The sequence below is a fragment of the Dermochelys coriacea genome, chromosome 14, assembly GCF_009764565.3.
Source record: "Dermochelys coriacea isolate rDerCor1 chromosome 14, rDerCor1.pri.v4, whole genome shotgun sequence".
Lineage (NCBI taxonomy): Eukaryota > Metazoa > Chordata > Testudines > Dermochelyidae > Dermochelys > Dermochelys coriacea.
In genome coordinates this window covers 24,167,260-24,183,157 of record NC_050081.1, presented here as the reverse complement: position 1 = coordinate 24,183,157, position 15,898 = coordinate 24,167,260, and the positions used below count along the sequence as shown (strand labels likewise).

Below are 15,898 nucleotides of genomic sequence, written 5' to 3'. Positions count from 1 at the left end.
GAGCTGTGCACCTGTGGTACACGCCTGCAGAGCTAGAATAATTGTCCCTGGTCACAGTATTAATACTCTCTTTGACACTTCAGGGTTGCATAACCCTATGGCACATGCTCTTTAACGCTAATATGACAGACCAAGGGGTTTGTGTTCCTCTTTAACTTACAGTAGTAAATTCCTCTTAGGGTGTTAAAATTCTAAGCGTGCCACTGAAACACTGACATTTCAGTCTTTGCAACCTCTGTGCTCAGCTGCACAGTGTTGCTGTATGGCAGCAGAGTAGGCTATATCCTGGAAACTACCGTGTGAAAATCTTAGCGAAACTGGTGCAAAAAATAAAATAAGAAAAGATACAGGTTTGCAAATCAAAGAGCCTTCCACTTGGTTGCATGTTGGCGGGCCTATTGATTAGCAGCACAACACCACAGTGGTACTCACACTTGCAATTCATAGCCTAGATTCCAGGTGCAAACTCATAAGAAAGCTGATGGAGAAGGATTATGCTTAAATCCCAGCATTGCTAACACTGCTTGTGATGTGACAAGTAAGCTGGTTGCTGTGTGGAGAGGGGTGTCACTGTTAATTATCCAGATTATCATTGCACTGCCTAAGGTGGGTTGGTTGTCTTTAGTTTAGGAGCAAGTTGTCTCTGGGGAAAGTTTAGACCCAGCATGTAAATAACAGACACCTCAGGTGGTTAGAAGCATCATAGAGTGAATGTAATTGACAGATGAATGTGCATGCAAGATGTTGGCGGTTTCTACGCAGCCCTGACCTCCTCCTCTTCCTTCCCTCCTTTGCGCCACATATCTCGCTTCCCATGAGATTCGTACCCTGGCATTCCACTCTTCACACCTGCTCCCTCCCTCCCCTGCACTCCTCCCTTGAAATGGGTGCGTGTTGGAAGCTAGGAGTAGTGTCTGTGCTCCATCCACATCTCCGCTATTGCTATGTCAATCCTATGTATTTTGTCAATGCATTTAAGCCGCAAAGTACTGTGAAATGAATGAGGTCAGCCCTGTTGTGCCTACACATTGCAGCATGAGATTAGCCTCTAGTCACATCACTGAGCCCCCCGCAGCGGTGTTCAGCACCCGCTAGGGCTTTGTCCATGGCTTGCTGTGGTAGCTAGGCACAAAGGGCTGAGCTGAGGCATGCCCTCTCTTCTCCCCTCTTCTCCTCCTTTCTCTCCAGCCCCTGTACTCTTCTCCCTGCCCCCAACTGTCGTTGGAGCCTGAAACAGCCTCGTGTGCCCGTAGACCCGATCCAATCTGCTGCTGCTGCCTTATGAACAGCCTATTGTTGGGTGGTGGGATTGTGACAGAGGTAACTCAGCCAATCATTATAGTACCCTTTCCTTTGCAAATTGCCGTTCTGTTGATTACAGTGTTTGACAAGTCCTTCATCTCACGTTGGCAAGCGGAGCTGTGCAGGCATCTACAGAACGGAGTGGGGAGGGACCCCCGGCCTGGCCAGCTCCTAGCTTTAGGAACAATGCACTCAGTGGTATCATTCAGGAGATGCGCAGGAGCAGCTGGGCTCATGGTCTAAGATCAGGAGAGCTAAGAAGGCTCCTAATGCATCAAGATTTTAAAAGCTCCAGCAAAGCATTAGCCCACGTGCCGGTGTAAGATTAGTTCCCTGCAGAATGTCGTTCCTTCACAAATGCAGCGTTCCTGTCCAGAACCCAGGGGTCACAGAAAAGTCTGGGTAACTCCAGCTGAGTGCTTCTCTTTTCTTCCTTTTAATGCCTCTTAACCGGGAAGTATAGCTGGGGACCCTGTTAGTTCAAGAAACCTGTGTTCAAATCCACTTTGGGAAACAATTGACCACAACAGTGATCAGCTTTACTGTAGAGGCCCAAGAATAGCAGGATTGAGGTGCAAGGGCAGAATTGTGTGGGCAAAGCTTTGCCCAGTGCCTGTCTGGGGTACACCTGGCATTAACTCATGGTTAACCTCCACTGCTAAACTTGCCGCATTAGCTGACATTTTATATCCCCAGTTTAACCCAAAACAATGGAAAAAACATCTCTTTAGCCATAAACTGCAGTTTAAATTGGAAAAAGCCCTCTCAGCCCAACCTTAGCTAGATCACTGCCACTGCCCACTGCTGTCTACAGTGGTACTGTACCCTGGTGGGGATAGTGCATGGGGATGAGAATAGAGTTGGTGTTCATGAACGCTCCAGTCCATCTTTATCAGAATGTCCCCCAGGAAAAGAGATCCAAGTCTCTGGAGTCTGCTTCGTTCCAGGGAACTCTCATGACAGGTGAGTGGTGTAAAGCACAGGTCACTTGTGTTCAGGTTACTTTGCTGTTTAGCTGAGGGGAACAGGTGGAATTTGGGTCATAGGTTGTCATTGAAATAGGTCATTTAAGCTGTCTCTTTCAGAGTAGGTTAGCTGTGTTTGTTCACAGATGTTTAGCTGAGTTCTGGCTGGGTTTAACTCCGTTGCGTTTCCCACATTTCTACCCTCCAGGTGCTGTCTGAGAATTTCCCTTGTACTGTTTACATAAACTGTTTCCATTTTCCTCCCTCAGGCGTGTAAAGGTCGTATTCCCCGCATTGTTCATGGGTAATTGGATTCATTTGGAGTGATGAGATGCATGCATTGCATGCTTGGAGCTGGAGAATAACCAGTAGTCGGTTCTACTCACTTCTCTTTTTAGATTTATGATCTAATAGTCTATTAGTGAAACATTAAGGCCACAGTTTTTATCTGATCACAATCTCTCTCCCATCATTACATCAGACAGAATGTCCTGGTGTCATGTGACGGTTTTCAGACTCAAGAGTGGGGAATTGGGAATTGAATGCAGCTTGTGCTCTCAATACAGTTAGAGATGCATGCCTGTGACTGAACCACACACACTGGTTTTGCTTTATACTGGCCTGCATTATATCACTGCAGATAAAACTTCCCGCTCCTTTAGTGTCCTTCAGCTGAGGACCACCTAGCACTTTCTCAAATGTCAGCTCATTAAACTTTACAACACCTTGTGAAGCAGATAAGTGTTATCCCTGTTTTATGGATGGGGAAACTGAGGCATGGAGGTGAGCTGAATTGCCCAAGTCATGAGTAAGTGGCAGGGCCAAGAATAGAGCCCTGCCTGCTCCCTGGCTCTGTAACCCTCCCAGGCTCCTTCCTAGGTGTGTATGATCTTGAAGGGTGGAGGGGCTTGTCTTCCCATGACCCTGAGTGCTATGCTACCCAGAGGGTCTCCCAAGCCAGACAGGTCAAACCAAGGGCCAGACTAAGGAGCAATCCATTGGCCCTCCAGGTTGAGGAATGGGGGTTGGGGATAAGGTTAACACCCTTATCCTTTAAAAAATACAGTTGTGAAGAAAGAAAGTCTCAAAGAAGCCCTGAAAACACACAAATGATCACAGAGCTAAAGGGACCTGGTCTCCAGTTGTTGTTACTAGTCCCTGTTGCCACACCCCCAGTGTCTGCCAGTGTTACGCTGTTCAGCATTTGCTGCACAGCAGACACCGAATCTGCACCTTTTGCACAAATATCTGGAACAAAGTCTTGGCCATTGGTGTTAGCTGAGCAGAGGGGCTTTACAACATTGCACGTTCCTTGGTCAGCCAAAACCACTGAGTAGTAGCCGGGGAGTCTCTTATGCTCCTTAGAGCTGTTGCATTTGTAGGCTCTGAGATGGGATCAGGATGTCCTGGGAATAGTGTCTATCCCTGGGCAAACCTGATCACTCTCAGCAGGGCTAGCATGTCTACAGAGACCATCTGTAATTATATGGAGGCTTCAGTCAGATGGTCTGTTTTTGAAGGCTCTTGAGCATCCCCTTTGGAAGGATGTCAGGGAAAGTGGTTGATCCCTTTTGATTGGGTCTTAATCTGGCGCAACATGCGGACCCTAAACTGGCTGCATGGATGGGCTTGGGTGTTAAGAGGTGGGTCAGGAGCTTGGAGATCTGGGCTCTATTCCTGGCTGGGCCACACACTCATTTGTGCCCTTGGTCAAGTCACTTAACCCTTATGCGTGTTTGTCCATCTGTAGCACAGAGATGCTGGTCTAGCTCACAAGGGTTGTGGGGATTAATTTGCTATATTTGTAGAGCATTGGGAGATTCCCCAAATTAAGGTGCAGTGTAAATGCAAAATATTGCTTAAAATGCAGATTAACCAGTGAGGAAATGTGTTACATGATAGGATAGGAGAGAAGTTAATTGAAGAAATTAATAGCCTAAAATCCTGAATCCATCCCTGTTACCTCAGTCTGTCCGAGATCACTAAGGCCTAGCTTTCCAAAAGGGACAAGGGATTTTGGTTACCTGACAGGAGCCTGACTTTCAGCCACTGCCCTCGGACAGTACATCTGCACAGCAAAGCTCCCAACCTGAGTAGACAGACATGTGCTGGCAGAATCTGCACAAGTGTGCTAGAAATAGCATTGTGGGTGCTGAGGCTCGGGCTGATCACCTGAGCTCAGACCCAGGTGGGTGGGTGGCCATCCCAAGCCCCTCCACTGGGACTACAACATCACCACAGTGATTTTTTTAGTGTAGTGGTGCGAGCCCTGCCAACACACGTGTGTCCAGCCAGGCTTGGATGGTCACTCTCAGAAGATGCCAATGCTGCAGCTGGAACTCACAGGCTCCTGTGATGTCTCCCATGGGGCCCTTGGGCTGGTCGGGGAAGAACTAGAAATGCAGAGTGACTCCTGGAAGGTTTCTGTGGACAGCACTTGCTCACACGAGTCCTGCGCTGAGTAGCTCGAGGTCTCACTGAGTGCAAACTGCTCTGGGAGCATCTCAGAAGCTAGTCTGAAAAGAAGGACCTAAAGGGCAAATGTGAGACCCGATGGGTGCTCTTGTCAGTAAGAGAGAATGGATTGGAGGGGTTAGGCACAGTATGTAAGCACCGGTCCACTCAGTTTCACTGTTGTTGTTATGATTGTTTGTGATCAGTGCAATGTTTTAACTTAAAATGAACAGGAAGGGGGAATGTGTTCAAAACTGTACAGATGGATATGGTCTCGGTGTTCTTAGCTTAAACCCCAATTCTGGTATCTTCACAGTGGTTGCTAGTTTTTGGAGCTGTTCTTTGTGGCAGTCTTGTATTCCACCAGTTCTCTGCGAATCAGAGCAACAGCGTTACGTTTATTTCTATAACGAGATCAAACTAGGGCGAGCAGGGTCTGAACAATGCCATGAGAACCAGTTCCTTGCTAATCCTTGGAGAGCTGCTCTATATATGAATGCTGCTATGTTGCCATATAAATATTTTAGTTATCAAAAGATCTGAAACCTTGAAGAGCTCCTGAACAAGAGCTGGATCTTTTGCCTCTGAAGTGGAAAGCAGAGTTTATATATACAGGACCCACCTTTGGTGCAGTGTAAAAACTAGTTCTTTGGTGCAGCGTAAAAACTAGTTGCTCAGTATAGTATATTGATGCCTTATCAGATACTTGTTTTCTTTCATATGCCATGCTTGCTTCTAAGCGAGCCAGTTAATCAGTTTTGCATTTGTTAACCAATGTCAAGATTGTGTATAAAGATACAAGCGTTCTTTCTCAAGTCTCACCAATGCTTTCGCATAGAGCAATCCATGGAGACTGTATCTGATTCAGTTTTTACAGATTCAGAAAGAAATCAAGCACAAAGAACAGAAGGCAAAGGACTAGACTCCCAGGCTCCGGAGCACAGCTGAAGAGTATGTAGAAAGGCAAATAAAGGCTTGGCAGGTTTCCGTATCTAGTACAGAGTTATCAATAAACACACCTGTCAATCCAGCGGGGCTCGACGTCGTCATCTTTTGCAGAACTCCCAGAAAGGTGTCCCAGTAGATGTCAGATCTTTGAAGGTGGGGACTTGTGCAATTGTCCAGAGACACCTTGGCCAGCAGGCAGGGAAGGTGGGACATCAGGTTTCCACAGCAATGTTCATGTTCAACTGTTCTCATGCAGAATGAGCTTTTGGGCGTTAGTTCATGTTTCTAGAAAAACAATGAAGTCCCTGTGTAGCGTGGACATGCCTGTCAGCCCAGCAGGCCCAGATAACTTATGAAACACAGTAGCAAAGGAAGGGCAGTTGGGGCACCCCCAAAACGTATGTTGATGTTGTGACGTGGGAGCTGCCGCCTGCCCAGGCGAGTGTGATAAAGGTATGTCTCTCACATTCCACCCCATAATGCCTGCCACTTGCTGTGCTGTCTTGAAATACATTTGTCCTATCCCAGCCTTCCTCCATATCCTGCTCTGAGATGTGATGGCCAAGCCAGCTTGATCCCATTGTCTCCAGGAGTAGTTTGATCTGGAGATAAACTACTATTCAGCCTTCACTCAGTGCTGCCAAGTGGGGTAATTGCTCAAAAGATTTGCAGGGTCTTAAGCTGAATAATGTTTTTAGTGTGTCTAGAAGAACGCAGGAATTGCCAGAGCAGCTCAGAGCCAAGGTCCATCCACCCCTGTGCCCTGCCTCTGACAGTGGCCAGCCAGATGCACCCTGCAATAGAAGGTGAGGGATAATCTTCCCCCCACATTGTGTCCTCCTAATCCCACAGAGAGAGTCTGAAACCCTGATGTATGAGGTTTAATGGCCCTTCCAAAGATGCTAGCACTGTCGTACTCTCTGGACTGCGCCATGGTTTAATGGGTCCAGGTGTTCACTAGGGTAAGGGAGCTAACCTATAGTACGAGTCAGGCCCCTCACAAAGCACCTTTTCCCAGCTAGAGGCCATCGCCAATAGCCATGGCCATGTCGCCCTGACTCATAGAGCGTGCCAAGGGGCTCCTGTGCCCCCCTCCTTTGTTCCAGTCTCTGCAGGGGTAGGACAGGTAGTGCCAAACCTCCCTGTGCAATGGGGCATTAGCAGGGAGCTGCAGACATTCATAGACCTTGCGAGCTGAAGCCCATCCGATTTTCTCAAGGTTGTTGTTGCCCACCCTCACTTCAGGAAATGCCAGGGGGGTTACAGGAAGACCCAGCACGGCCTGCTGCCTCTCTATGTGGCTGCTGGCAGAGCTAACGGAGTCGGATACTCTCCTTATGTGGATAAGACTCACCCCCAGGTATTGTAACTCCCACCCGGAAGCCGCCTTCCCCCTTAATGTCCTGTGATGCCAGGGACGACTTGGCTCATTTCTGGCACCAGTCATTCATTTGGGCTCTGCCACATCAATAGCTCATCTGCCTAGGATGATGCGCTCGTCAGAGGGCTTCTGGGCCTTGCTCAGCTACAGCGGAGAGCTCGTTGCAGGTTCCCGAGGACTCTGCTGCCCCAGGAAATGGCAGGGCTGTACAGGGCACCGGAGGATAAGAACCAGGCAGTATTAAAAGGGGACAGCAATCTGCTGGGGAAGGTCTGCTTTGGAAAGGGCCCTGAGCGCCGCTGAGAGCTGAATTCTCCCATGCTGCAGCTGTTTGCATGCTGACGGTCATGCACTGGAGCAGTAATTCACTGTACGAAGCCAAATTGGAGAAGTTTGCATTTCCCAAGCCTGCAGAGCTTTGTAGCTCAGCCCTTCCGCCAGGCACAGATCGAGAGGGAACGCTCTGATGTTTCACCTCCTTCGCATGCCAGCATTTTCCCCAGAGGGCTGCATCACGGCTGCTAGATGGCAGACTGATCCAGAGCATCTTCCCACGCAGCGAGAGCTAGCCATTCTCAGGAGTGTTGTGTGGCTGTAGTTATGGGCGTGGCGTAACTGGCCTCCCATAACGAATGTGCCTCACGAGATTCAGGTGCCTCTGAGACAAGGACAGAGGCAGCATGGTCGAGGGGTTGGCACAGAAGACTGGGAGTGAAGAGAGCTGAGCCCTAACTGCTGCTGACTCGCTATGTGACCTTGGAGAGTCGCTTTCCATCTGTAATCCCCCCGGGCTTCTCGTGTGGAGCGTTACCCACTGGTTTTGTTCCCATGCTCCAAGTCTTTCATTGCTAACCCATCCCCTTCCTTTGTTAGTGCGGTGTTGGGGTTGCTATTGAACTGACAGGGTTGCAAGAGTCCCTTTGCCATTTTAATTTGTATGCCAGTCTTGGCTGGACACTGAATAACGCTGGCTCTGAGTTGAAAGGTGAGCAGTTCATCTTCCCAGCCTGTGATTCTCACAGTGCTCCAACCAGCAATTTGCTGGCTCTGGGAAAAACTCAGTCCCTCTACTGTGACTTCCAATGCAGGCAGAGCCATTACCACTACAGCAGGGGTCTCAGGACAGTTCCTTTGAACCCAGGATCATAACATTTTCCAACTCAGTTCAGAGCACTGGCTGTGCCCAGGCTGCACGTGGCCAATCTCTGTAGTGCGGTGGATGAAGATACCTCTTAGACGGACCACCCCAGAATGAGAATACCTTACGAGCCTTGAAGAGGAGCTGGTTGATCTGAGCTGGGGACGTTGGAAATGCTTCCATCCTTGGCGTTTCTCCAGGAGTGGCCTCATGCCCGGTGATGATCCTCTGCCCGTTTATTCTAGCCAAACTTCAGCTATTTTTACTTCAGTCGGAAGAGAGCAAACCCCCCATGTTTTAAGGCCCTTTGTCCCTCCCCGTCCTGCCCTAACTCAGCAAGCTGCAGGAGCTGCTTCCTGTCCAGAGGCAGTTTGGAATCAAATTGGTTTTATGGCCCTGCAAATTGGGACATGCTGTGGAGATGTAACTCTGCCCCTAAGACTCCATCAGTGGGGGGTTGTGTCACTCAGCCATGTTGTGTATTAACTCTTTTGAAATTCCATTATGGTAACACTCGGAATGTAAAGCTCAAAGGTGAGGAAATTAAAATTACCCCTGGCTGCACTGCACATCTTGCATATTTCATGTTACATCCTGGTGTATATTAATGTAAATACCAACCCACTTAAACAGCAGCCTGGGGACCGAAAACATCTGCCATCCCCATTGGAGCAGGGTGTATGTGGCTAGGAGAACTTCAGCCTTTTCTTGACTTTTGTGTATTTAAATTGGTAAATTGATTTCCCTGGAAGTTTTTTTTTAACCAAGAAAGATCGCAGCTGTTCAGTTTGCAAACACCTCCAGTAAGAGCTCGTTAGAGGTCGGTGGAGTTTCCAGCTCTGGCAGTGTACACAGAAACACCCCCAGCTCATTCCAGCCCCACTTAGAAAGTTGTTAGAGCCTTTGCAGGGTCATAAAGAAGCTTTCTGTGCTGATACCTGTGCCCGGAGACACTTGTGTACGGTGCGGGTTTTCAAGGCAGACGATGATACTAACTTGGCATCACAGCTAGCAAACAGTGAACGCCCAAAGGAGTAAAGATTGCCATTGGCTGTGGACTAACCTGCACTGACTGTTTTAGTTCTGCAAAGAATGATGGGGCCTTTTCCTCAGTGACTGCGTGCTAGTGTGCACGCCGTGAGTTTTAAAGAGCAGCCATTCTTGAGCTGGGTGGGAGCTGCAGAAAACCAGCTGCTATAATGGTATTATCCTCTACAGTGACATCAACCAATGGTGACTGATAGAGAATTGACTCAGCCACTGGAGCAGACAACCACCCTGATGACAGAACTCTCCAGACAGGGAGCGTCTTCTGTCTCCTGATCGCTGTGCAATGCATCCTCAACGGCCCCTTTCAGGAAGCTGTCAAGGCTAAGGAAAGCTGGATGAGGAGCCCATTGCCACTGAATCCCTAGGATCTTTAGTAAAATCAGAACCTTCAGACTCTGGGTGTTGGCCCATCACATAGCTCTGCCCTGGGGAGCTCTGAAGCTGAGAGTGGCTCTTGGAGCTGAAAGATGGTCCAGCAGTCAGTGTTCTAGCCTGGACCGGCTTTAGCTTCACCACAGGCCTGGTCTACGCTAGGAAGTGAGGTCATTGTAACTGCGGCGCTCGGGGTGTCCAGACCCTTGAGCGACACAGTTAACCCCACCTATCCCTGGTGTAGACAGTGCTAGGGCAACGGGAATTCTCCTTCTCTGGGAGGTGGAGTACCGGTGCCAATCAAAGATCCCCTCCTGGTGGCATAGGCAGACATCTTCAGCTGCAGCATTTTAAGTGTATACAAGCTTCCAGCCTTCCTGTGTGACATTGGCAAGTCATTTAGACTCCGTTCCCCCTCTGTACAGTGGGGCTAGTAATGTTTCCCTGTCCCCAGGGGAGGGGAGAGGAGTGAGGATGAGCCCAGTAAAGATTGTGAGGTGTGTAGACACTATGGTGCTGCTAGAAATACCTTAGCTAGAATGAGAGGTTGCTGTGAGAGCCTCAATGAAAGATTTGCCTCTCTTTCCGGAGGATGTGAAACCGAACCTGGAGCTCCATGTAGAACCTCAGTCCAGCGCCATAAATAGATGATCTAAACTAGGAGAGAGCTGCCAGAGCCTGGTCAAATCAAAGCCATATCCGGGGCACGTGTGGAAAGTGTCAGCCTGGAGCAGCTCCCGCTGTAAACCTCTGTTGTGGTTTCCTGACACACCAGAGAAAAGCTTCTCCCCACTTTCCCTGCTGATGTCAGCTTTACAGAGGGACCCCCTCCAGTTTCTTAGAGCTCACAAGCAAATGGCTGCCAGGTGTTGTTAGATGGTGCCTTTGGGCTTGTCTACACAAACACTGGCTGCGCAGGGACTCTACCCCACACGAGCAGGCCATGCACAACATGGATCCTGGTGCTGCGCACTCCCGGTTCCCTGTCATGCTTGGTCTACCCCGCTTTGAAACGGGATGGGAATAATGCGCATTAAGTGGTAGCACAGTTCACTGGGCCAGTGAGTGCGTGGCAGGCTGGTGCAGGGTAGATTTACATCCTGGCTTGTCATGAATTGACTTGTTTTTGTAGACAAGTCCTTTTACATCCTGCCCTGTCTCCATAGCAGAGAGCGCCGGATGGAAACCTATGGGACAAGACCTAAGGGGCTAGAGCCAAGAAAAATGCACTCATTATATCAGGCAGTAGCAAAAATATGAAGCCCTTTTAACAACACATACCGGCTGCTGCCTTAACTAACCCATCAGGGTGTATGTGTGTGTGCCGCTCCCCATTACTGGATGGAATCAGAACCGCTCTGCCTTGTCTCATATACCCTGTACTGCTGACAGCTGAAAAAGATTCTCCCTGGAGCCAGGGAGCTCTGAGTTCTATCCCCTCTGCTGTGGGCAGTTTGGGGTGACCACGGCAGGCAACACAGTGACCACCATGCAGTTCTTGGGGTAGCAGATTTGTTACAGGGACCCTTGAAACATAAATGCTGCTTAGAAAATACCCAGCGGTTTCCCTGGGAGATAGTCCGGAAGCAAGAGCTAAACCAAGGGACAGCTCTGCCTACTGGCTTTAGCTGTCCCGGCCTGCTGGCTCCAGTAAGCCCATGGGGAAGTGTGGGGCTTGAGCTGCTTGGTTCAGATTGTATCTGATGAACAGATCCCTTGGTTGTGAGGACGTGGCCCAGTGAGCGTGTCCAGCAGCTGGTAACGCTTTGAGTGCCTGGCTGTGGGAGCCTGTTAACAATGGGATGGTGCATGCGCCCAGGACCTGGCTCTGTGGCCCTGCAGCTCCCCAGTGGGCAGGGAGAGTTTATCTCACAGTGGGATGTAAAAACCCTGAGCAGGAGGAGCCCAGCCCACTGGAGGCTGATCCTGTCTCTCTGCTCAGGGCTCCCATTCAGCACAGGACTTGCACGTGTGCATAACTTGAGTTGTCCCATTGACGCGTGGAGCTCAGGAGCACATGCTGGGGCCTGTGCCGAAGGGAGGCCTGAGTGACAGGTGGATGGCTTGTGGGACAACACCCTGCCCTCCCGCCATAGCTGGCTAGCTCCCAGGCCTGGCACGTAGCCCTTTGTTGTCGCTGCGGCCCTTAGTATGTATAGGAAGGCAGCTGGAAGGAGTCGGGCTCCCACCTTCCAGCACTGTGTGGGGTGGGGATGCAGGTACATTGGCCACAGTGTATTGCTGTATTCCTCATTTACTAGCCTCTCTTGTCTTCTTCCTCTTTAGGACAGTAAATGGCTTTGACCAAGGCCCCCCTCCGGGCATAGGATCATCCAGACCCTCATCAGCGCCAGGCATGCTTCCTCTCAGCGTATGAATAGCCGGGAGGACTTTGAACCAACCCTTTTCTCAAACAGAAGCCCCCCAAGAAAAGAACTGCTTCTGAGTCCTTCCCATTACCACCCCCTGCTGGAACTCAGCCTGCATTGCAGTGTGGAGCAGCGTTGGAGCCGGCCCGGTGCCTGGAGGAGTCCCAGCACACGCACAATCCTTCACTCAATGTCAATACAGTTTATTTTCTCCTATTGCCGTAGTGGACGTTCTCTAACATGGTTGCACTCTGTTGTGGGTCACACAAGCTGATACGTGTGTTCTGTCTCACGGGATGCAGGAGTCTCACTAGCTAACAACTGATCCTCAGCCCTTTACTTTGTACCTTTCCTAACTTAGGTTTGATAGGATGCAAACGGCTGAATCTGTAATTACAATCCCTCTTCTCCTAGCAGCCTGGCACTTAAGCACATGCCGCCACCACAGTTTCAGTATGGAGGGAACCATTTTTGAAGGATGCCAGGTACGGTTTAGATGTGTTAATCCTATTTGACAAATGCCCTGGGGAGGAGACTCCTGGCCTCAAACAACTTTAATTCTCCTTGAACATTAGTGAAATGTTCATACATCTAAAGAGTCTTGCTTTTGCTACTCTGAGAAGCCACTAATTGTGTTGGCAATGCTGCCAATCCAGTAGGTCCCCTAAAAATGTGTGAGCATTTAGCCAGTGTTCAGATCTGTGTAATATAGAACGACTAGACTTTACAGTGCCACCAATTGGCTTCTGTGACAGTTTTGGGCCACTCTGTACCTTGTGGGTCTGCAAAGCGATGTGTTTGTGCGATTCGCTGTCTCTCTCTCTCTGTGCCTCAAAGTTGTTGGATTTTAAAAAGGACATGCAAACCTGCCAGTGGTTTGGTCTGTGGGTTTAAAAATCTCCCTCTCCAGTCTTGTCCATCCCACCTCATTTGGCTTTGTGGGTTTCATTTGTAGGAGCCAACTGATTTATTTACAAATGCCACGTAAAACCAGTTGCCCAAATGCAAGGGAAGGGGTGGAGGAGAATCACCACTTAATGTTAGGAGTTTGTACGTCCCTTTTTCCAGTGCATCCTTTGCTGCATTTGACTGTTTACATTTGTTTTATTGTATATAGGTTTGTAAACAATATCTTTGCCTAAGATATTTGTACATAACTTGGGCTTTGTAGCTTTATTTATTCAGAATCTATATGGCATGTTTAAATAGGACAGTATCATAAGACAGTGGCGATAAAGATCATGTGGTTTAAAGAAACAAAAAGTGAACTTCCAAAAAATAAAGCTCTTTTAACGTGGAACCAATGGATTTTGCAGAAAAGAAGGTGGAGGCTGTTTTATGGGTGATTTCGGGGTGGGCAGGTTCCTCACTGAGACACCTGTTGGGGGAAGAGAAGATGGACAAGCTGGGCTGCCATTTCAGGTGGGATTTTGTTCATGCCAGAACAAACCGGACTCGCATGCTCTTAGAGATGCTTGTCACCACAATTGTATGTGATGTCTTTTCAGCAGGGCCTGAGCTAATGCAGTGTCTGAGTGACCTGTTGAGTCCTACCCTCGCTGCCCTGGGCCGTCCTCTTGGCTTTGCTGGGTTAGAATGGACAGGGAACCCTGCCTGCAGTGACCACTCCCAGGACGGAGTGGCCTGCTCTGACCAGGGGGAGGTGACTATGCTCTTGCCATAGGAAGGTGCCCAGCACCTGTGATCTCTTGGACGAGGGGCACTTGTGTGTGTGGTAAGAGGTAGATCAGGCTTAGCTAAATGATGCGCTTAGGCCTTTAGCAGATCTGGGCCTCTGCTCGGTTTCCCATGGCACTGACCTCATGGAACACCTAGCACATTGCTCTCGCTGCAGCAAGCTGAGCTCCCTCTTTGCTCACACAGAGCAGTCTGCATCTAGCAGGGCTTTGCGCCGCAAGGCAGGATGCAGCAGCCCTTGCTCCAAGGGCCCAGCTCTTGCCACTGTGCTGTGGAGCCAGGCCTACTGCATCCCACCCTGCACAGCCAGGCCCTGGCTGTGGGATTTGTCAAGGAGTTGCCTGGGGAAGAGCCTCGTCACTCGCTGCAGCTGCCCTATCTCCACCTGACACACAGCCCACTGCCCACCCCCCCTCCATCCTAGCTTTTGGTCCTTGCTGGGGAGGGGCTGCTCTGCCCCACACAGAGCCTTTAGCCTCAGCCTACCTGGCCCAGAAGCAGGGATGCCCACACAGCTCAGTGCTCTGGAGGGAAAGAGGCTGTTCTTCCAGCGCAAACACACCTTTGTGCTTTGCTGGGTGTACCAGCTCAGGTGCAGAGCGCAGGTATTGCAGGGGGGCAGGCAGCCACGTCAGCAGACTCAGCGACCCAGCCTGGCTGAGCCCAGGACCCGTGAGCACTGCCACAGTGGCAGGAGTGATGGCCAGGTACCTGCTGAGCTCCAAGCATCACACCACCAGGCTGTGCCTAGTGGGGGTTGGCATCATGCCAACAGAGCCTCTGCCAAAGCCACATCCAGCTGGCCTGCATGCGTACCCCTTCCCTCAGGGATAGGCCGGTGGTTTCTGGGAGCCGCAGGGAACCTGCCTTGCTGAAAACTGGACACCCAGCAACCTGGCTCCAGTGGGCCCCCTGCCATTAGAACCATGGTCTGGACAGGGCAGGGGGGCTTTCCCACCAGCAGGTTCATTACAGCACCAAACCCTGACCTGGGCTGTTGGTCACACCAGGGCAGGGCCACAAGGGATTGACACTGTGACCAGCAGCCACTTCTCCCATCCCTTGCAGTAACACTAGGCTTTGTCCTCTGAGTATACTACAGTTAATGAGGGTTCACTTGATTTGTGTATGGCAGCATGCACAGGTGAGCACAACTTCCAGGAACATGGCTCACTTAATTAGAGAGAGGCTTTAAAACTGTTGGGCATTAAATGGAAATGTTCTCTCAGGACAGGTTTATCCCACAGCTAGCAGTGGCTGGGTCCTTGTACCTTTCTCTAAAGCAGCTGGTGCTGAGGGGCTCCTAGAGTCCTTCAGATGGTAGAAAGTTGCTGCAGATCCTGGAGAGCTGTAGTATGGTGAAGCCCAGTGTGTCCTAGGAGCAGCCGCATCTCAAACTGGCTCTTTCTCTAGATCCTGGGATTTTGGAAAGAGCCAGTTTGAGATGCTACAACTCCCCCCTGGCTGCTCCTAGGACGCACTCTGAGAAGAACACGAGGGACAGATTTGCTGTTCCACGCTGGGCTTCACCATGGGCCCTGCAGCTCGTCCCTTACATGGCAATTCTGCTGCCCTCTTCTGGCATGTTTTAGCTACTACAGCTCTCCAGGATCTGCAGCAACTTTCTACCATCTGAAGGACACTAGGAGCCCCTCAGCACCAGCTGCTTTAGAGAAAGGTACAAGGACCTGGCCACTGCTAGCTGCGGGATAAACCTGTCCTGAGAGAACATTTCCATTTAATGCCCAACAGTTTTAAAGCCTCTCTCTAATTAAGTGAGCCATGTCCCTGGAAGTTGTGCTCACCTGTGCATGCTGCCATGCACAAATTGAGTGAACCCTGAAGATTAACTGTCAGCTGCAGCTAGTCTCTGGCAGGTGTGGATTTTAATACCCAGCAGTGAGTCCCACAGTAGCTCTGCTCCCCACATCCTGGCACATGGAATGCTTGGTTTCCCAGGAGCCAGGCAGGATTGGGGGGTTCCCATGCTGACAGAAGTGGAGTAGAGTTGCAAGCAGCACCCTTCTTCTCTCAGAGTAAATGTTTATAGGCTCACTGCCACATAACAGTGCAGGTGAGAGGGGGAGGGAATCTGCATATGCTATGGGTACTTGGCATGAGCTCCTGCTGTAAGAGTTCACTTCCAGGTCACTGCCGTGCAGGGTGCCCCTGGCTCTGCTAGGAGTTATGCCTGGGAGATGCTGAGCCCCTTAATCCACAG

General features: G+C 50.1%; 1 protein-coding gene across 8 annotated transcripts in view; it reads left to right on the top strand.

Annotated features, from left to right (window-relative positions):
* NDEL1 (nudE neurodevelopment protein 1 like 1) overlaps positions 1-13,279 on the top strand; it is a 47,302-nt gene extending 34,023 nt beyond the window's left edge. For 3 of the 8 annotated variants that reach the window (XM_038371560.2, XM_043497546.1, XM_038371561.2), the window contains one exon: positions 1,189-1,320. In XM_038371560.2, the coding sequence (XP_038227488.1) occupies positions 1,189-1,285 (97 nt within the window). In that variant the 3' untranslated portion in view covers positions 1,286-1,320. The other 5 variants (XM_038371559.2, XM_043497545.1, XR_005288825.2 and 2 more) reach the window with 4 other exon arrangements.
* The last annotated feature ends 2,619 nt before the right edge of the window (positions 13,280-15,898 follow it).